General features: G+C 54.2%; 11 protein-coding genes and 1 pseudogene across 11 annotated transcripts, besides 33 other annotated features; all 12 read right to left on the bottom strand.

The window, feature by feature from the left end:
- Window positions 1-153: 153 nt before the first annotated feature.
- Window positions 154-174: a microsatellite.
- A 219-nt stretch (window positions 175-393) lies between these two features.
- Window positions 394-423: a microsatellite.
- A 46-nt stretch (window positions 424-469) lies between these two features.
- Window positions 470-509: a microsatellite.
- Window positions 510-638: 129 nt separating this feature from the next.
- Window positions 639-663: a microsatellite.
- A 330-nt stretch (window positions 664-993) lies between these two features.
- Window positions 994-2,334, bottom strand: TraAM80_07155 (protein kinase; the record flags this gene model as incomplete). Its single annotated transcript, XM_029383962.1, has 1 exon — window positions 994-2,334. One exon carries the CDS (start codon window positions 2,332-2,334, stop codon window positions 994-996), a length of 1,341 nt encoding a protein of 446 aa, XP_029236207.1.
- Window positions 2,335-2,529: 195 nt separating this feature from the next.
- Window positions 2,530-2,577: a microsatellite.
- Window positions 2,578-2,838: 261 nt separating this feature from the next.
- Window positions 2,839-2,869: a microsatellite.
- Window positions 2,870-2,928: 59 nt separating this feature from the next.
- Window positions 2,929-3,756, bottom strand: TraAM80_07154 (small GTP-binding protein RAB6; the record flags this gene model as incomplete). Its single annotated transcript, XM_029383961.1, has 1 exon — window positions 2,929-3,756. The coding sequence occupies one exon, from the start codon at window positions 3,754-3,756 to the stop codon at window positions 2,929-2,931; it is 828 nt and encodes a 275-aa protein (XP_029236206.1).
- Window positions 3,757-4,133: 377 nt separating this feature from the next.
- Window positions 4,134-4,150: a microsatellite.
- Window positions 4,151-4,191: 41 nt separating this feature from the next.
- TraAM80_07153 (hypothetical protein) lies at window positions 4,192-4,506 on the bottom strand (annotated as a pseudogene).
- Window positions 4,507-4,603: 97 nt separating this feature from the next.
- Window positions 4,604-4,664: a microsatellite.
- A 161-nt stretch (window positions 4,665-4,825) lies between these two features.
- Window positions 4,826-4,847: a microsatellite.
- A 177-nt stretch (window positions 4,848-5,024) lies between these two features.
- Window positions 5,025-5,061: a microsatellite.
- Window positions 5,062-5,279: 218 nt separating this feature from the next.
- Window positions 5,280-5,324: a sequence feature (A-rich).
- A 155-nt stretch (window positions 5,325-5,479) lies between these two features.
- Window positions 5,480-6,652, bottom strand: TraAM80_07152 (uncharacterized protein; the record flags this gene model as incomplete). The annotated part of the gene is made up of 1 exon (XM_029383960.1): window positions 5,480-6,652. One exon carries the CDS (start codon window positions 6,650-6,652, stop codon window positions 5,480-5,482), a length of 1,173 nt encoding a protein of 390 aa, XP_029236205.1.
- A 126-nt stretch (window positions 6,653-6,778) lies between these two features.
- Window positions 6,779-6,840: a microsatellite.
- A 382-nt stretch (window positions 6,841-7,222) lies between these two features.
- TraAM80_07151 (ribosomal rRNA processing protein 41B) lies at window positions 7,223-8,062 on the bottom strand (the record flags this gene model as incomplete). The annotated part of the gene is made up of 1 exon (XM_029383959.1): window positions 7,223-8,062. One exon carries the CDS (start codon window positions 8,060-8,062, stop codon window positions 7,223-7,225), a length of 840 nt encoding a protein of 279 aa, XP_029236204.1.
- A 511-nt stretch (window positions 8,063-8,573) lies between these two features.
- Window positions 8,574-8,600: a sequence feature (G-rich).
- Window positions 8,601-8,665: 65 nt separating this feature from the next.
- Window positions 8,666-8,709: a microsatellite.
- A 342-nt stretch (window positions 8,710-9,051) lies between these two features.
- Window positions 9,052-9,089: a microsatellite.
- Window positions 9,090-9,367: 278 nt separating this feature from the next.
- Window positions 9,368-11,272, bottom strand: TraAM80_07150 (putative histone deacetylase; the record flags this gene model as incomplete). The annotated part of the gene is made up of 1 exon (XM_029383958.1): window positions 9,368-11,272. One exon carries the CDS (start codon window positions 11,270-11,272, stop codon window positions 9,368-9,370), a length of 1,905 nt encoding a protein of 634 aa, XP_029236203.1.
- A 417-nt stretch (window positions 11,273-11,689) lies between these two features.
- Window positions 11,690-11,719: a microsatellite.
- Window positions 11,720-11,821: 102 nt separating this feature from the next.
- Window positions 11,822-11,845: a microsatellite.
- A 530-nt stretch (window positions 11,846-12,375) lies between these two features.
- Window positions 12,376-12,412: a microsatellite.
- Window positions 12,413-12,527: 115 nt separating this feature from the next.
- Window positions 12,528-12,562: a microsatellite.
- A 139-nt stretch (window positions 12,563-12,701) lies between these two features.
- Window positions 12,702-13,388, bottom strand: TraAM80_07149 (cytochrome b-domain protein; the record flags this gene model as incomplete). Its single annotated transcript, XM_029383957.1, has 1 exon — window positions 12,702-13,388. One exon carries the CDS (start codon window positions 13,386-13,388, stop codon window positions 12,702-12,704), a length of 687 nt encoding a protein of 228 aa, XP_029236202.1.
- Window positions 13,389-13,700: 312 nt separating this feature from the next.
- Window positions 13,701-13,728: a microsatellite.
- Window positions 13,729-13,742: 14 nt separating this feature from the next.
- On the bottom strand, window positions 13,743-14,318 carry TraAM80_07148 (uncharacterized protein; the record flags this gene model as incomplete). The annotated part of the gene is made up of 1 exon (XM_029383956.1): window positions 13,743-14,318. The coding sequence occupies one exon, from the start codon at window positions 14,316-14,318 to the stop codon at window positions 13,743-13,745; it is 576 nt and encodes a 191-aa protein (XP_029236201.1).
- A 326-nt stretch (window positions 14,319-14,644) lies between these two features.
- Window positions 14,645-15,859, bottom strand: TraAM80_07147 (uncharacterized protein; the record flags this gene model as incomplete). The annotated part of the gene is made up of 1 exon (XM_029383955.1): window positions 14,645-15,859. One exon carries the CDS (start codon window positions 15,857-15,859, stop codon window positions 14,645-14,647), a length of 1,215 nt encoding a protein of 404 aa, XP_029236200.1.
- A 383-nt stretch (window positions 15,860-16,242) lies between these two features.
- Window positions 16,243-18,927, bottom strand: TraAM80_07146 (uncharacterized protein; the record flags this gene model as incomplete). Its single annotated transcript, XM_029383954.1, has 1 exon — window positions 16,243-18,927. One exon carries the CDS (start codon window positions 18,925-18,927, stop codon window positions 16,243-16,245), a length of 2,685 nt encoding a protein of 894 aa, XP_029236199.1.
- An 867-nt stretch (window positions 18,928-19,794) lies between these two features.
- On the bottom strand, window positions 19,795-20,637 carry TraAM80_07145 (uncharacterized protein; the record flags this gene model as incomplete). The annotated part of the gene is made up of 1 exon (XM_029383953.1): window positions 19,795-20,637. One exon carries the CDS (start codon window positions 20,635-20,637, stop codon window positions 19,795-19,797), a length of 843 nt encoding a protein of 280 aa, XP_029236198.1.
- An 836-nt stretch (window positions 20,638-21,473) lies between these two features.
- Window positions 21,474-22,646, bottom strand: TraAM80_07144 (uncharacterized protein; the record flags this gene model as incomplete). The annotated part of the gene is made up of 1 exon (XM_029383952.1): window positions 21,474-22,646. The coding sequence occupies one exon, from the start codon at window positions 22,644-22,646 to the stop codon at window positions 21,474-21,476; it is 1,173 nt and encodes a 390-aa protein (XP_029236197.1).
- Window positions 22,647-22,839: 193 nt separating this feature from the next.
- Window positions 22,840-22,901: a microsatellite.
- Window positions 22,902-22,992: 91 nt separating this feature from the next.
- Window positions 22,993-23,068: a microsatellite.
- Window positions 23,069-23,099: 31 nt separating this feature from the next.
- Window positions 23,100-23,119: a microsatellite.
- Window positions 23,120-23,182: 63 nt separating this feature from the next.
- Window positions 23,183-23,212: a microsatellite.
- A 13-nt stretch (window positions 23,213-23,225) lies between these two features.
- Window positions 23,226-23,305: a microsatellite.
- A 128-nt stretch (window positions 23,306-23,433) lies between these two features.
- Window positions 23,434-23,486: a sequence feature (GA-rich).
- Window positions 23,487-23,656: 170 nt separating this feature from the next.
- Window positions 23,657-23,687: a microsatellite.
- Window positions 23,688-23,965: 278 nt separating this feature from the next.
- Window positions 23,966-24,000: a sequence feature (A-rich).
- Window positions 24,001-24,062: 62 nt separating this feature from the next.
- Window positions 24,063-24,094: a microsatellite.
- Window positions 24,095-24,124: 30 nt separating this feature from the next.
- Window positions 24,125-24,212: a microsatellite.
- Window positions 24,213-24,270: a microsatellite.
- Window positions 24,271-24,290: a microsatellite.
- A 177-nt stretch (window positions 24,291-24,467) lies between these two features.
- Window positions 24,468-24,491: a microsatellite.
- Window positions 24,492-24,550: the final 59 nt, after the last annotated feature.

Below are 24,550 nucleotides of genomic sequence, written 5' to 3'. Positions count from 1 at the left end.
ACGGGTTCAACGAGCTTCGCCAGCAGCGCTCGATTTTCATCGTCGTTGGCTTGCGCGATGGCGACCACCTCACCATTCACCTCAACAACGGACGGAACGGTGACTGACGTGACGGGTGACCTCTCAGACGCAGGCTGAGCCGCCCCAGGAGAGCCTTCTCCTCCTCCTCCTCCTGAGTTTGGGCGGCCCACGTCCGCCTCGGCGAGCACGGCCCAGCTGCTGCTGCATATCAGCGCGAACAGAAGCAGCAGCGCCGCAAAGTAAAACCGGGGCCGCGACATTTTTGGGCGGTCGCTGCTCACTCCCTTCCCTCCTTCTGCCGGATCCGCTCAGACCTCGATGGCTGTGTGGGTGCTTGAACTTTGACGGCAGCAACACTCGAGAGTATATATATGCGTGTGTGGTCGGTGTGTGTGTGTGTGTTGCTGGTGGTAACTGCGGAGCCTTTCAACGTGCAAAATGGCAAGTAGTGTGTCTTGTTCTCTTCGTGTGTGTGTGCGTGTGCTGTGAGGGGAGGGGTGGCAAGAAAAGTAAGGAAGAAGCAAACAGGGTGAATGGAAGAAAAAAACACCAAAACGATGGTCACCACCAGCATCCATTGCGAGTCAACATCATCAATTCCGCAGTGCTTCCCGCCGCAGACACACACACACACACACACACCGAGAGAAGAGAGAGAGGTGGTGAGGCAGACAGTGACAAAGGCCAAAGCGGAAAGGGCATTGCAAAACAACGGTGCACCACAGCTACAGCCAACTCCGTCGGGGTATCATGAAACAATATTTCATAACCCACACTTTGACTGTGTCTACTGTAGGCACAGGAAGACCAAGGTAAAAAAAAAAAGGAGAGAAACATGCCACAGTGAGGAAGCAAATAGGTTCCTTCCTGCCTTCCTGCCCCCCCCCATTCACACTCCACCACATACACACACACCGTCGCCTCATATTGACGGTGTTCTTCGGGTTCCCCCATTCAACTCATGTGCAACTTTCACTCATCATTCTCGCTCTCAAAGTCGTCCTCGTATAAGTCCTCCGCCCCACCGTTTTGCGCCAGCAATTTTTGTTCTTGTAGCCCAGTAGTGGATTGGTTTTTTTTTGCGTCGTCTGAAGTCACATGGCGCATTTCCACCGCATTTCCCGTGGGCGACGGGGGATTTGGCATTTGTTGCTCATCAACTCGAAGTCGGGGCGGCTCTGCGTTGGCGAGGGCGTCGGTAATGGTTCCATTCGACTCCAACCACATTTCTAGTTCATTGACCTCTCCATGTGCGTGGGGCCCGAATGCGTAATTGCCGCGGCCTTTGTTACCCTGTTCCCTTGACACCGCCTGCAAACAGGCGGCGTTGCTGCTGCCAGCGCTGGTAACGATGCATGTGGCGGTTGGCACCGCCTCATGGCTCCTTACAACTTCCTGCAGAAGCTCCTCCCCGAAGAGCTGCGCGTAGTGAGTCGAGGCGAGGCAGCTAGGTGGAACACAGTCCAGATGGCTCCGGACGTAGGCGCTTCGCAGCACGCGTCGAAGCGTTGGCCGGGCCGTTGGCGAGGTTTGCAGAAACGACTCCACCATCTCCACCAGCGGGGCGGAGTAGGGGAGATCGCGCGGGATGGGGTTGAATACACCTTGAGTGATTTGCCGTATCAGTGCGGGAACAGACACCGCGTTGAACGGCCGCTCGAGCGCCATCAACTCATACATCATCACTCCAAGGCTCCAGAGATCCGCCTTGCTATCGTACGCCCTTTCCTCGCACAACTCTGGTGCCATGTAAAACGGAGAGCCGCACACCGCCTTCGCCCGTGCACCGTACTGACCGAGAACCGTCGAGACACCAAAGTCGCCGATACGGAGGGCGCCATCGGTGCAGAGGAACACATTCTGCGGTTTGATGTCGCGGTGCAGCGTGTGCTGATCCACGTGGAGGTAGTACAGGCCAGCTAGCATCTGAATCAGAATAGAGGCGACAAACCTTTCGGGTTGATGCGACGCACGGTACTGCATTTTTTCCTCGAGCTGCCCCAGATCACCCCCCGCGCAGTACTCCATGACAATGTAAATCATAAACGCCCCGTCGTGGTAGTAGTCAAGAAAGTGGACAATGTTTGGGTGTCCACGCGAGCGCCGGAGAATTTCCACCTCCATTTCAAACGACTTCATCTCGTCATCCTTCTTCATTGTCTGCATGTTTATATCCTTCACAACAACAAACCTACCGGGTGCATCCACCTCCTCGTACAGCGTTGCACAGCCAAAACTACCCTTGCCTAGGATACGGTGTCGCTTCAGCACCCACCGCCGCGATTCCCCTGGAATCTCCAATTGATCACACATCGTTGAGGTGCAAATGTGAATAAATATCTGTGTACTCGTATGTGAGTGCGTCCCGCCGGAGGCCAAACAACACGTTGCTCCGTTGCGTGTGTACCACTACGCGCCCAAACAAAAATCCACAGAAACGCACGCAAAAGAAGAAAGTGAAAGGGGGAGGAACTTATATCGAGGGAGTAAGGTAGACTTAATAATAACAACGACAATAATAATGCAAAGGAAAAACAAAAACGAAAAAAAAAAAAACGGACTGCAGTGTGTGTTACTGGACACCCAGTCACTTATATTTGTTTGTGTGTGATTTGTATTTGGCTCCTCTCATTTCCCTTCTACTTTGCAGCATTTACATCCCCCCACTGTAAGCACGCTCCGGAGGGCAAAACATAAAACTAATCATCATCATCATAAAACGGGGCAATCCGTCCCCCCGCCTATCGGTACCCCGCAGACAACATATTGAGATCTCTCCCCGCGTGCCTGTCATACAGGAGGGAAGGGGAGTGGAGGAAACAAATAGAAAAACAAAAAAAACAAAAAAGAGGGTGAACGCTGCGGATGCCATCCAAAACGTAAACACCTTTTCCTTCACACGCTCAGTCAGCAGCAGCCGCCCTGCCTATTGCCCATGTTGCCGCTGCCACCATTGTTGTTGTTTTGGGCCCCGCTTTGATTACCCTCATGCATCCGCGAGGGAGTTAGAAGGAACGGGTCCCGCTGCTTCCCCAACACCACCGACTGACCGCCATTGCCCCCCGCATTAGCACCACTCCCTTTGCTGACGGCGTTGTCGTTGTCGTCCGACAAAGGAAGGGCCTCGGCCATTTTCCTAAAAAGCGCCTTGACGTTTGTTCCCTGCTTGGCGCTGACCTCCATAAACACAAGGTTATACTCCCCCGCCTTCTTTTGCGCCTCCTCTGTGCTCACCACGCGCCTGTCCTGTGCGTCAGACTTGTTACCAACGAGGAAGATGACAACATCCTCGCCCCGTTCAGCTCGCACCTCGTCAACCCACTTGAATGTATTGCGGAAAGAGGCTCGGGATGTGATATCGTACACTACAAGGGTGCCGGAGCTGTTGCGGATGTAGCTAGGAATGAGTGAACGGAAGCGCTCCTGCCCCGCCGTGTCCCACACATGCAGGCGAACCGTGCGATTGTCGACAGGGATGGACTTGGAGAAGAAGTCAATGCCAATGGTGGCCTGGTACTGCTGATCAAACGTGTCATACATGAACCGCGTCACAAGGCTCGTCTTCCCTACAGACTGATCACCCAGGAGCACAATTTTGTGCTTTACCACCGGGGCCAGAGGCAAGCCAGCCACGGTTACCGAAGCGCTGCCCGTGCTGCTCCCTCCCTGCCTCCCCCTCGAAGCGGATGTCCTGTTCACTGCTCCCTCCTCCTCCTTCACTCCGTCAGACTGCATCGCAACAATAATTTTTAAAAGCTGTAATATATATATCCACCAACTATTCGCAGTGTCGTCGCCGAACGGTTCTATCGTTCTCTTTTTGTGTACCCACTGTCACACACTAGTTTTTGCCTTGTTTTTTTTTAATTAACCGCCTCGCGTTGCTGTGAACTACCAGCGGATATTCCTGTGCCTGGTGCCAACACGCGGCAGGAGCGGAAGAGTCAGAAAGAAAAAGGAATCAAAGTAGCACATTTACATACAGAGACAGAAAAACAAGCAAACAGATACAGACGCCTGCATGACAGCTCCACACCTCCGCAGGGTGGGTAGGGGGGGGGAAACGGGTGCACAAAGGCAAGCAGAGCAACGGCATGGCAGCCATCCGTGCAACACACACACACACACAGCAACCAAAGTAGACACAGGAAAGTTTACCGGTACTCTTTACGTCCCTCGCTGCATCATATCCTGCCGCTGCCACCGCTCCACATTATCCCGAAAATCGGCGACAAACTCATCAAAGTCGTGTCGTCGCATATCTTTCTTCGCCATAACACTTTCGTACATGTGGGTCATGCACGCAAAGGTCTCAATAACACCACCGAGCATAAAACCTACCAGAAAAAGCCCTGCCATTCGTACGGGAAACGGGTATTTTCGATACCGCTGCAGAAAGCGCTGACTAGCAGTGCCGCCACGCAGAAAAGGATCCTCTTCTGTCGTGTCGCCCGCATAAAGACACTATCATCGCCGTGAGCCATCTAGTATACCTCGCCAAGACACACACACCTCACAAGGATTACACCTCCGTAAGAGCAAGCACGCGTGCGTTAATATGTTATTTTTTTCGTGGCGTCACGACATACAGACATACAGGCAGACAAACAGAGAGAGAGAGAGAGAGAGAGAAGAGCGAAGAGGAACAAGCACGGAGTATGGGGACAGGGGCAGCGTACTCACGCAATTCCGTCGAGCACACGACTGAGCGCTAGAAAGCAAAAAAGAAAAAGAGAGAGCACAGGCGCGTGTGTGCGTTTCTCAGTGTGGGGGGCCTGGTGGACGCGAAGAAAAAAAAAAGAACATATATATATATATATATATATTGACGACATCATCCCAGGAAAGCAAGCACACCAAAGAGAAGGCGTCTTAAGAAAAGCGCAACTAAAATACATAATACATACGTGTTACACAACAGCACGAAGTGGAGTCGTGGTTGTGTTTGAATACATGTACACTACTGCCATGGCACGCCACGAGAAAAGACGCCGCATGACCACAAAAAAAAAAGAAAAAAAGACACAACAACAAGCAAAACGGCAGCTACGAGGTGTGTGTGTCCGTCTCACGCCTCGCTTCCCTCACCAAAGTCCCTCACACATTCCTATCCCTACCCGCTTTCTTTCCTTCTCGTCTCTCCCTCCCGCTTCTGCTCGCTTCAACCTGCCTTCATTCTCCACCCGTGCTGTAGTGTTTGGTAGTTGCGCCTCCTTACCAGTACCCCTCAACGTCCCCTCCCCTTCCTCACTCTTTCCCGTCTTTTGTTTTTCGTTTGTTTCTTTTCTTCCTTCTTCTTCTTCCGCCCCTTCTCACTGCCTGTGGAAACTAAACTGCCGCCGCCGCAAAAAAAAAAAAGATACCGCAAATATGCCGCAATGTACGTAATATATATATCTGCCCGTAAAGCGCTAAGAAAAGGAAGAAGGAACAATAAACACAAAAACAAAGAGATACTTTACATGTATTGTTCCAGATGCTCGTAGAGGTTGGCACGGCAGCGCTCAATGAGTAAATCGAAGACGACGTCGGGCACGAACGTCGTGCAGGATTTGTATGTAAACACCGCGACGTCAAACTCACTGAGGGAGCCGTGATCGTTCGCCTCAATAAGGTGCCGTGCGAGGGCGTACTCCTTCCCCTGCTGGAAGTTCTTTTCCTCCTCCTGCAGGGCGTCAAACTTCTTGCGCGTGATGTACAGCGCGTCAAAGTAGCGATCATCGGTGCCGAACCCGTTGGCGAGGAGACACAGCAAGCAGTAAAGAAACTGCCGCGTCTTTGGAAGAAACCGCTGCACCATCTTCGCCTCCTCCAAGTACAACTCCGCCGCCTCCTCGAACTGCATCTGCATGGTCGTCAGCGCGGAGATGCGTTCCATGCAGCCGCGGGTGAAGGATTTTGTGAAGGCGCGGTCACCGAAGAGCTGCATCGCCGCCTTATACGCTTCGACCGCCTGTACAGGCATATCAAGGCGGTACTCCAAGATCTCCGCCGCATCCCGCCTACACCGCGCCGCCTGAATGATGAGGCCGCTCTTTACAAAAGAATCGGAAAGAAAGTTCAACACATCCACGGCGCTGGCGGGCTGCACAACCTGCAGATTATCCGCCGCCAGGGAGAGCATTGAAATCGTTTCACACTCATTCTTAAACGCATCAGCAATAAGGCCTGCGTGTAGAAACGCCTTGGCAGCCAAATCCGCATAGCCACAGGTACCAAAGAGCGCACCCGCCTCGTAGAAAAGGTCGCGTGCGCAAAGCCAATCGCTGCATAGGGAAAGTCCGTTCGCCACACTTGCCTCTGCCTTTGCATACATTTTCTGCGCCTCCTCCAGCTTAGCGGTGACGGCGTTTGCGGTAGCATCGTGGCTGCCGTTCCCGCTGCCGAACCCGGGCGTATGCGTGGTGCCCTGTAGCTGGCCAGAAGTAGACGTGACGGGGAGCTCGGACGGTGCACTCTGCTGCGTGCCCACGCAAGACGTGGAAGAGACAGACAACTGCACACACCCCGCCTTACGCAGCGTGGAATCGACTTCGCTCGCTGAGGCCGCATCAGCATTATTATTATTATTTGCAGCAGCAGCAGCAGCAGCAGCAGCCACGGCGGTGGGGCTTTCCTCCTGAGAAGTCATGCTTGGACCTTTTCTTCGTGTGTTTTTTTCTTTCTTTTTACCTTGCGGCTCCTTACGCCCGTGTGTGTATATTCACGTTTACTGTTGCACCTGACTGGTAATCCCCCACTCGCTGGACCTCCACCCAAAGGCACAGAGACACAGACAGACAAAAAAAAAAAAGAACGCCAAAGGGAAAGAGAGAGAGAGCGGAGCACAGCCGAAGTAAACTTTAAAAGAAAAACAAAACGGAGGAAAGGGGTTTTGGCTTAACAGAGCACAAGGGAAGGAGGCGTGGCATATGTTATCTGATGCATTGCGAGTGCCCAGCCAGCCAGCGGAGAGCCACACCTTTTTTCTTCGCGGTGCCTGCACGCGTAGCTGCGCGCAAATGTATCGCAGCGCACGCACATAGGCGCATTACACGAACTTGACTTCTGGCACCTTCTTCTTCCGCCCGCGTCCAGCACTCATTCTTAGTGCCGTTACATCTCTCCGTATCCCACTTAATCTCCGTATCCTGAAAGTCCTGCCACACTAATCCCCACGCCCGAAGCCAAATAGGCAGGCAGACACACACGCACACACGCCTCATTCCAGGGGCACGTTGCAGTTGCGAAAGAAGGCAAAGATGGAACCCGCCGCTCGCTCGGCTAGCGCAATCATGCCTGCAAGTTCCTTGGAAGAAATTTGTCCGCCATACGCCGCGGACCGCGGACACGTCTGCAACTGACTCAGCAATACGCCCCCGCTACTGCTGTTGCTACCATCAGCCGAATTGGACAGCACAAATGTGGCGGTGGCGCATGTGCGCACCCCGTCGCCCACCTCTTCTACGCGTGTGGGATCGAGCAACAGCAGCAACGGTGAAAAAGAGAGCGCCGACACAAACGACGTCTCGGCAGCTGTTGTGCCTGTTTGCTGAGAATGGCCCTCTATAGCACAGACAGCGATGCTTACGGCGGCGACTGTCGTGCGGCACGGCACACCGGCGTCCAGAAGCGCACACATGAGTGCATTTGTGGCCACCGAAAGGAGCGCGCCGTCGTCCGCCAACACCGTGACGTGAGCCTCAAGGACGCAACGCGGGAACCGGTCGAGCCGCACTGCCGCCTCCATTGAGGCAGCGAGAAATTTCTCCACCGCAGCGTCCGTGCGGCGTTGTTCCACACGTTGCTCCTCCACGCAGAGTTGGTCGGTGCCGCCGGCGCGCGGAATGCGCACAGCGCGGTTGACGTAAACCTGCACCCCGCATTTGCAGTAGTCCTCCTGCCGTGCCGCAACCGGGCCGTTGACGGCGACAACGACGGTGGTGAGTCCCTGTGAATACCACGCAGAGCCGTCAAACTGAGTGAGCTCGGAGGTCCGCAACTCCTTTGCACGCATCTCGCGATGCCCACGACCATCTCGTCGCAGCAAAGCTGTTGGCATCGGCTGAAACTGGCACCCCTCACACAAGCGTGGGGCACAACGCAAAGAAGAAGACACCAAAGAGAAAAAGAAAGAAAAAATGATGTACCACCTCCTTTCCCATGCGGAAAAAGATAACTCACCCAAAAAAAAAAAGAGGGGAACAAAAAACACATAATAAACACACGATAGTAAAATATGGAAAAGATGCATGCATTGCAAAACCATGTGCACGCGCATTTGATGCGAGTGGGCGGCAACGCGGGCGGCAAGTAGCAAAAGCAACAAAAAATAATAATAATAAACGTCGTCGTCGGCCCATCTCTAGCAGGCCCCACCAGTGAAAGCAAAGCGAGCGCGCGCAGTCACCGTACGGTGTGTCATTTCCACCCAAAGCCTACAGGCGACGCGGCAAGACGGCGTCCGCCACAACGTGGCCAGTGATATAAAACATCAAACATGTTGTGGGCTTCTTTGCCCTCTTCCTTTTCTAGACGTTGATGTATTTGTGTGAAGAAAAAAAGAACATTCACCCGCCCCCCGCCCCCCTCCCCTCCCCATTGAGGCCTCTTTTTTCCCTCTCCCGTTTGCTTGCTGAAAGGGTCGGCACCGACACGTATGGTAAAAAAAAAAAAGAAAGGACAAGCAACAAACAAACAAACAAACAATTTGGCATGCTTATGAATTGAACGCACGCAGAAAAAAAAAACGTGGGCGAAGGAGGAAAAAGGAGAAGAAGGAGAGGAGGGCGGGGGCCGCACAGTTAACGAGAGTCGCCGACTAGAAGCATCATCGCCATCGCGCAAGAATGCGCCAGGGGAAGTAGGAGGCTTGCCGACGTACCACTCAGATAAAAGCAACTCGCCCAGTCACCTACGCACGCACACAAGTTCACAGAGTGAAGGTACGTGCACAACAGAGAAAAACAACGGCGCAAATACATACGTACAGACGCAGCATACCCACAGCGTGTTTATGCGGCATTTTTTTTTTGTCCCTCTCCACATCTTTTTTTGTTGTTGTTGTTGTTGTCGTCGTCGTCGTCGTTACTGCTCCTTCTCGTCTGTTGCGGTGTCAACCACCGAGAAGCCTCCGCTCGTGTGAGCGCCTTTGCTTCCTAAGGGAGATAATGTTGTTGTTCCCTCATTTTTTTTCTTTTCCATCGTTTCCTTCTTAAATGCCCTCTCCTCCTCTTTCTCCTTCTCTGCTCGTTGATTTGATTTGTTGTAGTTGTTTTTGTCGCTTCTGGCCCATCGAGCACGCGCCTGTTTTCGGGCCATCCTGCCAAAATTGATTTAAGACTTCCCACTCACCCCTGTTTAGACGTCACACGGCGTCAGAAAAGCAGCGCCAGTAGCCCGCATGTGTTCGGCGTACCTGCTGCACAAGTTCCTCGGTCTGGGACCACAGCATCCGGCTACAAGGCAACGGCGTTGTCCCACTGCCCTCTAACAGCGCTCGCATAACGGCTTCTGAGCAACGTGCAACGTTAGACAAATTGTAGCCGCCCTCGAGTGCCACAACAAGACGTGGACAGAGCGCAGCAAGTGCCTTTGTAAGAATATAATACCCGGACGGTGATAAACGCATAGAACCGAGTAAATCGTCCGCAGCGCTATCGAAGCCACAGCTAAGAAAGACAATATGCGGTGCATACTCCCGCATTACGGGTGCCACAATGTCAAGCAGCACTTGCAAGTATTCCAGATCACCCATGCCTATAGTAGGCCACGGTATGTTTATGTTTTTCCCACGCGCCTCGGCCTGCGTGTCGCCACCTACGCGCTCAAGGTGACCTGTTCCGGGATAAAATGTTTCGTGTGCCGTGGTGTCCACCTCCTCGTCAAAGGAAATCCCCTCCGTGTCTCCAGGAAGTTTCTTTGGTGCGACAGGGGTGGAGGAAGACGGAGGAGACGAGTTACTGCTCCCGCTGCTGTCAACGGAGGAAAACGACGACGACGACGGATTTTTCAGCTCATCCGGCGAGATGCCGAACATCATCGCAATAGCCTCATCGTCTTCCTCCAAGTCCGCCGCCAGCTTGACGTAATCGACAGCTTTGCGGCGAGACGCCTTCCCCCCGCCCTCCTTCTCCACCGCCGCCTCCACTGGCTGCTGCTGCTGCTCCTCCTCCTCTTGACGCTGACACTGACGCCTGTCGTCCCACCCCACAGACACGTCGTGGCCGTTGCCATCGTTGCTGTTGGCCTCCTTCCCGGTTGTCTCCTCCATTAGCGCAGCCAGCGCACTCAGGTCGATGATGTCGGTGAACACGGTGGGGGTTTTACGCAGCACGTGGCCACGACCTGTGCCGTACTGATGGATCGAAACCACCACCACGGAGGGGTCTTCGTAAAAGATGCTCTCCGTCCCGTCGCAGTGGTGGACATCCCAGTCAAGCACCAACGCGCGGGGTTCGGGTGTCCCTCGTCGTCGCAATTCCTGCTGCGCCACCCTGACGGCGGCAGCCACGTTGTTGAAAAAACAAAAACCCGATGCATTATTCGCACTTGCGTGATGACCAGGTGGGCGAACAAGCGCAAATGCATTCGACACCTCCCCACGCACCACACTTAGTGCCGCCGCTATGACACACCCCGCCGCCGTGCGAGCCGCCTTCGAGGTGTTTGCATTTGCATACAAATCCTGCCCAACGCTACATGAGGACTCCGGATTGCGTAGTAAGGCCGCGAACTCCAGTTGGTCAACGCTGTCAATGTGGGCAGTGGAGTGCACAAGCCTAAGCTCTTTGGTGCGTGCCATGTGGCGCGGGAGGCGGCGACAGCACTGCAACAAACCCACCGCACGCAGATGGTCCAGTGTTCGCTTCAGTCGCCCAGGACGCTCGTAGTCCGTCGGGTCGGTGGACTCGTGCTGCAACATCACCTCGTCGTACACAACACCTGTTCCCGCCAGAGATCGCTCGCCAAGCCCCGCTTCCCGACCAAAAACCGGCGCCGTGGCATTACTCCGCGCTTCAGCGTCCAGCGTTGAAGAAGGCGTCGGCGCACGCATCATCACATCTAGAATGGTTGGAAGTGGTGTAACAGGCGGCAGCGACGACGGTGGCGGGGGGCGTACGCCGTCTACCTCGGACATCCACTTCCTGATGTACGCTTCCAGGCTCACCTTGCAAGCCGCGGCGACGGCGGGTGACACGTTTTTCGCTGGAGCTTTCTTGGCTTTTGCCGTCGCACTTCGTTTTGCCTTTTCCCGCAATTTTTTTGGCATCCCTCCTCCCTCCCTCCCTCCCCTCTGCGCTCCCTTGTCCTCCTCGCTCCCCGCCACGAGACTACGCGTGGCACCAAGTGCACGACACAACGACCACAGACACACGCGCACGCCCAGGAGGGAAAACAGGACGGTGTGCAGAAAAGAGAGAAAGAAAAAAAAAGACGAGGGAGGAGGGAGACTACATGAGGGAGAGAAAATAGCCAAGGGGACTGAAGCAGCAGCCGCATCTCAAATTATACGGCAGTGTTGGTGGGAGTCTGCATGCGTGTGTATCTGCGTATACCCCGATTGGGTGTATTCTACGCTTCCTCTACTTTGTGTCGTCAGCCTGTCGCACGCACACACATGCGCACATACACGCAAGGAGATAAAGTAAGAGACTCACGTATTCATCGTTTCTCCGCAGTGAACTGCGAGGCGAGGGAGGGAGGGAGGGAGTGAAGGCGTCCTCGTTATCACCTCTCCCCACCCCCCCTTTTTCTCTCCCTCACTATTGTTTTCCCCCGATTTCAATGTGATTTTTCCCCTTCTCTCCTATTGCCTTCAACACACACATACACACACGCATACGAGCGTGTACCACGCAGTAGTAAAAAACAAACTTTTGAAGAAGTCAGCTGCATTTATTATCTCTCACACACGTCCGGTCACGTCCCTGCCACTGCAATTCCCACACTGAGTGACGGGGCAAGAGGAGTGTGCCGGGCCAACGCCCCCATCAACCCCTCGCCACGTCAGTGAAGATGCATAATAACATTGGGCATTCATAAGCCAATAAAAACAAATAAAGTGAAAATGCATATATACATATATGTCTTTTTTTCGTTGTTTTTCATTCCCTTCACCGAGACCCTCTCGTTGGGAAGTAAGCGCTTGTGAGGCCCCTCCGCGTGGAGGAAATTGGCGGTAGCAGTAGGGAGAGGGGAGAGAGTTTGGAGGAGCGGTGGAACGAAGACAAAAACAAAAACAAAAACTGCGTCTGCCGACTTCCAACGTGTCATCGTCCACCAGGCCCCATCGACGGCCACGCCGCCTCCACCCCTTCCGTTGCCCCGCCGCCGAGGTCCGGCCAGTCATCAAGTCAATCAATCAAAAAACAAAAATATAATAATAAATAAATAAATAAATAAATAAATATAATCTCCATCACTGCAGCGCGTAGCAGCTTCGCCTTCCACCGGCACGTTCACCTCCCGTTCGTTGACATATGAGGCCGCGGTCGCAAGGCGTAGCGTAGCAAACGTCGACAGGAACCCACACACCCACCCACCACACACACACACACACGTGTCTTTTTCCTCCCTTCTTTCGTTAGTTCCTCCTCAATTATTATTTTTTTCTCTTTTGTCTGTGGGGACAGTATTGTTGATGGTGGGAAGAATTCATCCCACCCGCGTTGGTCCTCACATCGGACCCCGTTGCTTCCCTACAATTTGCTCAGCGCAAAACCGACGGCCATGATTGCCAGCAACACCACAAGCCCGAGCTGCAATTGGCCCAACACAAAGTCCCGCAACGAGTTGTCCCGCTTCCAGGCTCCATTCGTAGGGGGATCCTGACTGTGTTTGTGCTTCGCGCTGGCGGTGGGGGCCACGACGGTGCGCATGTCGTCTGGGTGTAATTCTGCCACCTCGTACGACTTCATCATCCGGCGTGCACCACCACTGTGGCCGATTTTCTCAAACGCCAGCGTGGCGTCCGTTCCGGACTCGCACAGCAGCACATCACGGCCGCCAGGATGGAGGTCAATAAACGATGTCAGATCGTACACCTTGTTTTCAATGGCCAGCCAGCACGCCGTCGCCTGCTTCCTTAGCTCATGCTTCTGCCGCTCCGCAACCTCGCTGAGCCGCATGCAGCCCTTGGTGTCGCCCTGCTTCAGTGTGCCAATCTTGAGAGACTCCATTCGCCGCTTCGCCGCATCGCTGTGGTTAACTGCATCAAACGCCTCGGTGGCGTCGCCGCCGATGAGGTGGAGCAGCACATCCCCACCCCCCGGGTGGTTGTCGTAGAACTTGGAGACATCGCAGACGTTGCCGTGCACGATGAACCAGCCGGTCTCCTTCGTGGCGTGACTCGACACCTCCTCGCGAGTGTAGACATGTGCCGTCATTGCGGATGCGGCAAAGTGGGCGGGAACTTTGGGCAATTAATATAATAAATGTAAAGGTTAATGCACCTGATGCGTGGCGCACGTGTCAGGGAGGCCCCTACCAGTGGCTCCTTCTCAAACCCTTCCGCTCCATGGTTCCACACCCCCACGGCGTCAAGGTAAAAAATATTTGCACCAAAGCACGCACACACACGGACGAAGAGAGGAAGAAATAAAGACTTGTGGCACTTCCACCAAGGGAAAAGCAGTGCAACAGAAAAAAAAAAACGGACAGTATGCAGCCAATGTGGCCTCGCGGTGGTGAGAAGCTCAACACACACACACACACACACGCACGCACCTCTTTACAGCTAATTATGCCTTGGGATCACACAAAATCTCCTCACGGATAAGCTCCAGCAGATGAGAAAAAAGGGCGGCTCCAAACCGCATCGTGACATCGAAGGAGGACCCCGCTGGTGTTCCCCACAGCTCCGTCTTTTCCCCAGCAAAACCGCATGCAACGTAAACAGCAACGCCCGGGGACTCACACTCCTTCCGCAAGCGACGTGCAAGGCGTTGCGCAAGGCTCTGCGCCAAAACCGCATGTGGGTTCGGTGCCCCCACGCCTGACTCTCCCAGTTGCTCGTGAGACGCCTGCGGAGCGTCATCAAAAAGGATGGAGGAGGTGGCATCCGCCGCCACGCCGTCAAAGGCAACAGCGCATGGGCCAAATGCTGGTGGCGGTGCCTCGCTGCTCTCCCTTGACTCCGATAGATGCACCCAGAAGCAGCGGCGGTCGAAGGACAACACCTGCACAGTGATCGAGACAATCGGAATCACCCGCGTGGCCTCGTAGGCGTCATGTTTGTCGCTGCCGCTTGGGTCATCTGCACACGAGATCTCGTGACTAAATGTGAACTGCCGCACAGCCAAAGCTGGAGCTGGCATGTGACGCAGCCAGAGACTAAAAAAGAAAAAACTCTAAACAAAAACAAGCAGAAGAGAGACAATGTAACGCGTGCATGTTTGTGTGGGGAAGAAAGGCGCAATAGCAATCGCTCGCCTCATTGAACTCACACAACTTCTCTCAACCACATCTTTTCATTTCTTTTTCTTATCTCTGTCTGCTGTGTCTTTCACCTCCTTCCCCGTGGCATGCAACCCCCCACATGCGTGAGAGCAGACCACAAACATGCCGCGTGTGTCGTCTCACCCGTGTCCAGGAAAAAGGGTAGACACCGTCATATGCGTGCTACAGTACATGCGTGCATGCGCTACACGTCATCCTCGTCTTCTTCGTCCTCCTCCAATTCCTCCTCGCAGTCGCCCATGAAGATGTCAGGCAGACCCGTCCCTGTGGTGCCGGTGGCCGTGCCACCCTGCAGTGACGCCGTTGGCGCAGTCACTGCGCCTGCAGCAGGCCCGAGGAGGTCACGCAGAAGCCCCAATGTGTTGTTGCACGTCGTGCTACCAAGGTTGGCAAAGAGGCCACTTGGCGAGAGCAACGAGGTCTGCAGCAGCAGCTTGCCACGCGCAATTTTTCCCAATTCTTTACTGATGGGGGAAAAAAATATGTCCTGCAGACGACGATCAATAGACAAAACACGCTTCACACTCTCCTCGTTGTTTGCCACCCCGTGATCACGCAGCCGCCGGTAGGTGAGGGTTAGCAGGGACAACAGCGGGTCAATCACCTCCTCGTAACGCACCTCTTCCGGTGTCGTGTAGGCGTGGTGCTCGAGATTAAGGTAAAGGTACTTCACAGGGGCGTCGGCGTCGGAGGCTCCAAACAGGAACCAACCCCCGCCAGCGCTGCCCATGGCCCCCAGCAGGCCACCACCACCGCTGCTAGTGCTCGAGTTGCTGGTGCTATGATTGATGCCTGCACCTAATGCTGACGCACTGTCCGTAGTCAACGCGGTGTGTTGACGGAGCTGCTGCCGCTGTCGATAACTACGCAGGTTTCGCCGTGCAAAGGCCCTTGCGGTGGCACCAGAGCCAAACCTGACGGCCATCTCCAGCAGCATGGCATACACGCAATCCACAAATTCACACACAGATAATGGAATATGCAAAATGTCCGCGAGGGACATGGCAAGACAGACGTAGCAGGGCATGCGGGTTGACAGCCACGCTGCATCCACGGTATGTGGGACACCAGGAATGGGCCCTACCGAAACAACGAGATCCCCTACACATTTATCGTTGGTGAACAACAAGGACGATGAGGACGACGGGGGCGACATCGCAGTCCCTTGTGCGGATGGCAACTGGTACGTGGTAGTGGTGTAACCCTCCTTATGGCGATTGCTGTGGTCGCGGAAGCAATGCAGAACATCCGCTCGTGTAAGCCGTACGGTCCCCATCCACAGCGCCTCGCCCCGATGCAGCGAACTCAGGTACTCCAGAAAACGCACACGCTTATCAACAAGGAACTCGACAAGCGCAATGCGGGAGGCCACGTTATTGACTTTCAGTGACTTTGGCATGCGTCAAGACCACACACATTCCAATACCTGCTGCTTCTAAAGCAAAATATCACTCCGCGCGCCCTCAAAACACGCGCACTCCCCAGCTTTCCCTCTCTTTCCTCTTTGTGGGGGATCCACCCAGGCCACGACGGTTCTCTGTTTAGCTGGGTGTCGTGCGTGCGCCCCCCTGCGGAATCACCCAGAGGAGAGAAATAAAGAGATAGATGGAGTAGAGGAGAGTCAGTGACAGGGTTGGTGCCAGCAGACAGTGCAGCAGCAAACGGGGCAGGAGCAGGAAAGAAGGAAATGCAAGCCATCACTACTTCATTCAGTTATTTTACGCCCCCCTCTTTTCCTTCGACAACAGCAAGGATAAAACAAGAACAGTCCACAAACGTTCCTCAGGCGACAGAGACAAAACATTGCAGGACCGATGTTTTCCTGCTGCCGTCCTCCGCGCCCTGCTTCCCCTCCATGAGTGTTGTTATACGCAGCAGACGCTCCAGCTGATCTTCAAAGACGCCACGCCCCACTGGCACCACGGCGCACGCCTCTTCAAGCCATTGCGCAAGCCATTCCTCCTCCGTAGAGCGGCCGTACTGGCTTCGCAAAGGCTCACAATGTGCAACGTTAATGCAAACATCACGATGAACCACAGCGGACGAGGACGATGCTTGAGGGTCGTCGTGTAAAATTGTCTCACCAAGCGCATCGGTGACGTATACCAGCGGCGCACGACTGTTAAGTGCGTCCAGGCTAAAGTAACGCTCTTCCACACACGCGGCAGCACCAGGGGTAGTGGTGACCGCGTTGCTGCCGAAGAGGCTTCCATCTTCAAGCCAGCAGAGGCGGACAAAATCGCTGAATCCCAACACGGCTTTACGTCCCTCTTCATCCGCCGAGCATAACGCCTCCCACGCCTTTCGTACCAGCACCCGGCGCTCCCTCACAGAATTTGCTATAACGGTCTCTGGGGGCGTCACAGCATATCGTAATCTTTTTACAATGACGCCGGTATGACTCGCCTCAGTCGGTTGATTCGTTTGCCCCACGCCCCAGCGACGCAGCTGGGCGACTGTTAGGTGGTACCGTGGCGTACGGGACGCTGTGGCACAGTGATTCAGCCAGCCCAGCGAAAATTCCAGCAAGGTGCTTTCAATAAACGCCAGTAGCGACGCGATTGCCTCCTCCTCCTTTCGTTCAGCGGAGTCCTTCTGCAATGTCATCAGCTTCACAAGATGCCGACGAATGTGTTGGAGAAGCCGAAGTGTGGTAAAAGCGAGTGTCCTCACACCGGTGCGACACAGCGCCTCCCGCCAGTCCGCAAGAATACGTTGGGTGTACGAGTGCAGGTGCGGCGCAGGTGCAGCGGGTTCATCACTAGGCATCCGCTGCTGCAGATCACGGTAAAATGCCAGGAGACGAAGGAAGAACGTTCGCTGCGGCTCCACCTCGTGTCTTGCGTGAATAAGATCTAAAACGGTGTACACCACCTCGGAGGGTTTGCGCTGCAGCAGCAGCTTCGCCGCGAGAAGGTGTGCAGCGGAGGAAGCCATAACCCGCCGACGCAGACCCACAAAACTCAAAAAGCGTGCAAAGCCATCAAGTGCGTCCTCCTCGGCCACAAGAACAGCCATAGCGTTTGCCGGAAGCTCCGCACGATGCGTTTGAGGAGCCGCCAATTGATTGTATAGCATCAATGCCACACTGTTGTCAAGAGCGGCGCTTGAGACCTGCAGCAACGCCTCCGTGACTTCGGAGGCGAGAGAAACGTCGGCGTGTGAGTTTTGCTGTATGGCACAAAACAAGGATTGAGCCTCGCCCATCCTTACACGTGGCTCGAGTACGATGCGCGACAGTGCATGAAGAGCAGCACACAGGCACTCCCGTGAGGTTTGCCGTGTGGCAGGCAAATACCCCACGTCAGTATTCGCAAAAAGTTTTACAACGGCATCTCGCACGTATGTGAAATGGGCAGCATTCGCGTCCACGCAATTCGCAAGAGCGCTGAGCAGCCGCAGCCGCTCAGCAAGCTCCATCTCCGTGGCCTCGCTACGTCTGCCGTTATCCGTGTCGAGGCCTATGCTGTTACCTGCAGCAATGCTAGCGGTTTCTACAGCCACAGGAAGCATGGAAATAACCTTTTCATAGAGTCCACACCCTGCCGTAAAGTTACGGCCCGCATGAAACGCAGAAATAGCTGCACAAACATCACGTAGCAGGTACGTGCGAAGCTTTTCATGCTCTTCCTCGCATACACCACGATGTTGTGCCATGTCATAGGCGGCGAAAAGCCTTTCTGCAAGATCGACGGCGACAGCGCCATCCTGCAGGGCAACGGCAAGCTCAAGCCTCGCACGAAGCTCATCCACGTATCCCGTCTGCCACTTTACTGCACCTTGCATTCTCCCATTCTCGTGTTGTTCTCCAGTTTGAGTGTCTGCAACTTCTTGGCAACCCTGTGGGAGCCTCGTGAGGACCTCGTAGCCTCGACGTATCTCCTCGTAGAGGGCCCATTGGAGGCGCGCCACCTCGCCCTGGTCACTCCGAGGCCACGCCTCAGCATCCTGCCGTGGCGGAACGGCATCGCAGCCATTCTTGCGGCGCTGCAAGACGGCAGACCTGGAAGTGATGCGTTCAGCAGCGCTACGAAGCAGTATAGCAGCTGCCACGGGAGGTATCTCCTCGGTATTGCCTTCCGCCTTCGCCATAGCTGAAGCAATCTTTCGAAGGATGACGGTGGGAGGCAGATGACAGGCGACCCCAACCCTGCACGCTTCAGTAATCCTGGTCGCCAACGCCGTGTTTATTGCCTTTGTGTTTTCTGTGGGGGCTGTGAACGCGGCAAATGCATGCGTACGCCGCTCAGAAAGGTCCATGACACCAAGCTGCTCCAACAGTGCGCTATTCGTGGCCAATGGTTCATCGACAGGAATAGCTGCCTCTGCTGCGCCACAGACCCGGCTCCGCGCCGGTGCCTCCTGCATGCTACGAAGAAGACGCCCAAATGTCGCATAACTTTGACGCTGTTGCTGCTGCGAGGGAGGTGGTGCTTTTGGCGCCACTGTGTGCAATGCAGCGTCCATCCGCCCATCTGTACGCGTCTTTGCACCCCGCGCGAGGGCGGTGTGTGAAGCCGCCAACGTCAGGCACGACGGAGAACGTGCGCCCAGCCGTCTCAAACACATGGAGTTGTGTGCGACTTTGCCGGTGCCGTGAGCTTCCACTTTCACAACAATGTCCCTTTTCACGGCTTTTCTCTCTCTCTCTCTCACGTTCTGTGACAAAACGAGCCCCCACCCCACCCCACCCCACCCGTTGCGGTTCCCCCTACGCCCTGTGCGCTGCAACGGCCTGACGCCACGTCGTGAATGACCAATCCGACCACGCCTCCTCGATCCCTTTCACAGGACCCTCCACCCACCACTAAGACAATGTGAGAGACGCAAAGAAAAGTACGAGAAGCAGCAGTCGGTATTTGCAGGCAAACAGAAACAAAAAGGAAAGACCAAAGACACATAAGTAGGATGCCTTTCTCTCGCCTGTTTGTGGCTCTTTACGTGGACCACTCATCCCTCTTCATCTCTCGCTCCCTCCGTGCGTACATGTGTGCTGAGGCCCGCTCACGTCCCTCAACAAGCAACTCCATCATCTGCCGCAAAGTCTCCCCCCAAATTACCTGCAGCATGTGCTTCATCTTCGCCAGATTGTTATCAGGCAGCCCCGTGCTGCTCCTGCACCACATGCGAGCTTCCGCGTGTACAGACGACGCCTGCCCAAACACCTCCCCCCGTTTGCCGCAGCTGCTGCTTTGTCTTGTTAAGTTCCACCTTCACCGCCTCGATAGCCTAAAGCGTCGCCTCTCCCACCGTATTCGCCCGAAGGAAAACAGCTCAAAAAAAGTCCAAACAAATGCCCCACCGCGAAAGGCCAGCAGCAACCACCCGCAAAGGTCAGCGGGGAATCTGTGACCGATGTGGCGTGGATGCAATGCCCGGGTCGCTGCACTCCGTCAGCTCGGCATTGACAGCCGTTGGGTTGACGACGTACTTTGCACCTCTGCGTCTCTCCGTGACCACGCGGCAAACAGCCCTCCCGCACTCGGTGCAACAGCCCTCCAAGACGGTTGGGTCGCCTCGCTTGTTCTCGTCTCTCAGGCACTCCTCCCGCCACGTACGAGGCCGCAACCGCTCACAGCCTCCACCGCGCGTCTGCCGCTGCATTTCCCCCTCGACACGCAAACCACGGGCCGCAAGCGTTGCAGTCAACGGTGTCTGGCCACCCTCCTGCACGGCGCTGCGCTGGAGCAGGCTTCGCAGCTGGAGTACACTATTGCACACTGGGGCAGTAAACGAGGGCCATCCGCTGCTGTGATGTCCCAGAGAACTGGACGCCGCGTACTCCGAACTACAAAACAGCGGCGATTTGCAGGTACCGCAGACGTATAATAACAAAAAGGATGTTCCACCGCAATTCGTTCGCCGCCTCAACGCCTGCGACTCGCCCGGAACAGGTGTAAACGGAGGATCAAGTAGCAATGGCGGAGACGAGGAGGAGGCGAGCGTTCTGCCAACCACTGACATTTTTGACGCAGCACTCGATAGGGCACATGTCGCTTCCGGTGAAGAAATTACGTTGCGCGTGGCCTTCTCCCGTTTGTGCGAGAGCCACAAAAGGGAGGTTGACGGGCGGCCCGTATGCGCATATCGGCAATTGACGCCGCTTGCCAGATTGAACGGTAGCTTCACCCCACACAAATGCAGCTGCAGGGAGAGGCACACTCGGCGAGGAGACATCCACGACGCCTTGCAACGCCTTTACTCCCCCGAGTATTTGCCGCTCCGCTCTAAATTTGTTCGCCTCCCCTCCAACCTTGCACCGTGAACGCAGCGAAGCGAAAAAAAAAAAAAGTGGGTTGGAGGGGGAAATGATGACTGTTGAAGGTCACAAGTGTGTAATCGAGCCGGCGAAAGGGAAAACGCCGCCGCCGTAACAATAACAACAATACTAATAGCACTCAGCCCACACACACGACCACCACACCAACACAACATCACTGCCTCACCTCAAACATCCTCCTCCCCCTCCCCCCTCACCACCTCCTCAACCCTCCACACCCTCTGTGGCACCGTCGCACGTACGCTTCCCACCCACCCTATTGGGGCGTGGCGAAGCCTCAAAGCGCAGAGGTCCCAATGTGTGTTTGTGTGCGTCCGTCCGTCTGCAGCCCCTCAAAGCGTTTAAAAGCCTTGAAAAAGTCACGCCGCGGCATGCAGTTGTGTGCCGTCGGCGCACCCCCCACCCCCCTTACGTTTCAGACACACAACGAGATTATAGCCTAGTCCGGCGCCGTCAGTGCACCGCGCCGCGGTGCGTGAAAAGGAACCCAAAAAAAGTTGGGTGACGAAAACGAAACCGAAATCAGACGACACTCCCAGTGCCGGCTGTAGAGGCACAAGAAAGAAAAAAAAAGGGGGGGATAGAACGAGAGGGAAATAATCAGCAGCACAGGGGTCAAGAGGGAAAAAAAAGAAGGAGAAAACGAGAGTAAAAACGTGGGGAGCGTGCGCATAGAAAAATAAGATTGGTTTGTTTTTCATTATGTTTTTTTCCTTCCTATTTTTTTTTTTTTTCATTTATGTCGTCTTCTGGAATTCTTCTTCGACGAGCCCATGGCGGCGTTCTCAGCCACCGCACCGTGGCTCGCCTGTTGCTGGTGCGGTTGATGCAGCTTGCCCTCCACAACATCTTCCCCGCGGGGAAGTTTCGAGCCGCTGAGCTCCTTACGGATCACCTGCATAAGGTTTGACTTAAGGTAATTCACAGCCTTCGTGGAGGCAAGGATGGCGGTGTGCTTTTGTTTCCCACTTCCTCGAATGCGCACAATGCACTTGGTCGGCAGCACATCCCGCGCCTGCTCTCCGCCAGGGGCATCGCTACCAGTGTCGCGATACCCCACCGTCGTCTCCGCTAAGGCCGCCTCAAGTGGCGCCAAAGGCTCAGCGATGGGGAAGTAGTAGCGCGAAGGCACTTGTGCCGCCTCATGGAGCACGGCTTCGCCAGTATCCTCTTCCGTGCTTGTTGACGGGGCAAAACGCTTCAAGATAAGTGTTTCTCTTGCAATGACGTCTGCCCATTCGTCCCGCGTGAGTAGCATAGGTGCCGCCGCGCTGGCTAGCGAAGCAGCCGCCGGCGTTGTGGCCTCAGCGGGCACCGTGGCATAACTAGGAATCGTCTGAGCAACAATTTTCTTTAGGAATGCGCCCACCGGCTCACGACGAAGCATTCCTGCCGCAACCTCGTACTGCTCACGAAGGTACTGCAGGCCCTCGTCCCCATTGGGTCCACTGCCATCGTCAAGGAGAAGCCCTGCCTCCTGCGCCTGCTGCCACGCGGTTTGGATGTACTCCTCCGCCCGCTCAAGCGCCTGGACCCGACGACGCTCCGAAAGGCGGCCACGAAACGCGGTGTTGTGCGCAATCGCCTGAGCCTTCTCCGACGTTGGCACGCGTGTGAAGCCGCCCTTCAGCACTACCCACACTGTGCCCCCACGGGTGCTCTTCCGAGACCTTTTCGAGCCTGTCCTCGGTGGTCGCCCCTCCGTGAGGTTGCCGCCCTTCGCCCCAGCCGCAGCAGTCCTCTTCGCACGCGCCGCCGTCGTGGTGGGTGCCTTTTGCCTCTTCGCTTCCGCCCTTTGTGTATTGCGCTGCTCGCGAACGTTTGCCCGTGCCATGTGAAACAATTTCCCCAACTCCGCTAGGAGCACCTTTTCATCCTGCAGAGCCCTTGCCCCACCCTTTCCCATTGCTGCTGATTCCTCGGCTCGACTAAATCCTTCGCATGTGTGCGAGGGAAGCGAGAGTGGAAGACGACGGTGACGTCGCAGACGTGGAAATGATTCGGGCGCAACGCCACGAACAAAACAAAACCAAAAAGAAGGCAGGCCGACAGAAGAGCAGGCAATCAGCAGCAGCAGCACACACGGGAGGGAGGGGGGGAAAAAAAAAAACACACAACCGCAAAATAATAATAAAAAAACGTAAAGACAAAAAAAAAAAAAGACGAAGTACGTACGAAAAACCCCTCCTCCCACACGCACACAGACACAAAAAAAAAAGAACTCTCAAAATGAATGGGAAGTTGACACCGGAAAGAAGCAGAAGAGCAGAACAAGAAAGAGAAAAAAAAAAACAACAACAACAACAAAATAGAAAAAAAAAAAAAAGACAAATCAGCTGAACGGCATACACACGAACAAATATATATTTATATATATATGTGCGTGCGAATTCGCATGCACGCCTACATGCACACGGTAAGACGCATCGTGGAAGGAGGAGGAAAAAAAGAAAAAAAAGGAAAGAAAAAAAACTGCAAAAACTTCTTCTTTTTTCGTTTGTTTGTTTGTTTGTTTGTTTTTTATTTATTTAATTAATTTAATTTATTTTTATTTTTTTTTTTATTACTTGCAAGGCCGTAAAGAAAGAAAAAAGAAAAACGCAACATCTCTCGCGTTTCCTTTGCTTTTCTGCCAGTATCTTCCCCTCCCCTCCTCTTCAGTCCTGCTAAAATACAAAAGCGCACTACTTGCACTTCTCTTCTTCTTCTTCTTTTTATCGTTGCTTTTTTGTTGTTGTTGTTTTTCCGTTTTCAAAACACGCACGTGTTGAACGGTGCGGTGTGTGCGGCAAGCTGCATTTATACACATATTTCCTCTTCTCTTCCTCCTTTGCATATACACATGCATGCATATATATATACACCCGAGACCCCTCACAACTCATCGCCGCACGCAAAACCAAGCAAAGTGAGGCAACAACAACAAACAAAACACACACACACACACCTCCACAATGGGGCACCGTAGCAACCACAAGGCACACCTCCGCGGAAAAAAGATACCGAAGTAACGGTAACCTCTCTTTTTCCCCCCACACACCAAACCAAACAACAATAACACGGTAAAAAGCAAACAAACCCCTCACCCCTCACCCCACCCCTCGTAGTGATTCCACCATCACTGAAAGCACCATCAAAAATAGCCATTAAATATATATTTATTTATATACATACACATGTGTACCCACTCGTCATTCCTCGCCCACCCTCAGTTTTATACTCGCGTCTTGTCTCTTCTTCGATTTTCTTTTTTTTTTTTTGCCGCTGCTGCTGCTCGTGTTAATTGCGGCACGCACGTCGCACTCTTGTGGGCTGTTGCTGCATACATACATATACATATATATACACGTATATGTTCCTTCAAAGTAGTTTGTTCTAAAAGTATTATTGTTGTCGTTATTAATGTTGTTGTTGTTTGTTTTGGTTTTCGTGTCTATTTCGGTAGCGTGTTGTTGTTGTTGTTGTTTATTCCCCCCACCCCACCCCACCCCACCCCACCCCACCCCACCCCACCCCACCCCACCCCACCCGTTTTTTTTTTTGTCTTTGTCTTCTCATCCTTATCCTTCATCCTTACCTCTTGAATCACGTTATGATATACATGTCAATGTACATAGAGACGTGGTACATACACGTACATGAAAAATGCCTTGAATTGAAGTCGTGGTGCCCCGCGAATTAACAAACCGTCAAGCGCATAAGCGCATGCGTGTGTGTGCGTGGATGGGAAGAAGAAAAAGAAGAGCAGAAGGCTACGTTGTTGGGTCGCACAAAGGCGATGGACCGCGTCGTCCCTTCTTGACGTCGTGC

Source organism: Trypanosoma rangeli (assembly GCF_003719475.1).
Source record: "Trypanosoma rangeli strain AM80 chromosome Unknown Tra_15.4_contig_00286, whole genome shotgun sequence".
Classification (NCBI taxonomy): domain Eukaryota; phylum Euglenozoa; class Kinetoplastea; order Trypanosomatida; family Trypanosomatidae; genus Trypanosoma; species Trypanosoma rangeli.
This window is presented reverse-complemented; position numbering and strand designations above follow the sequence as displayed.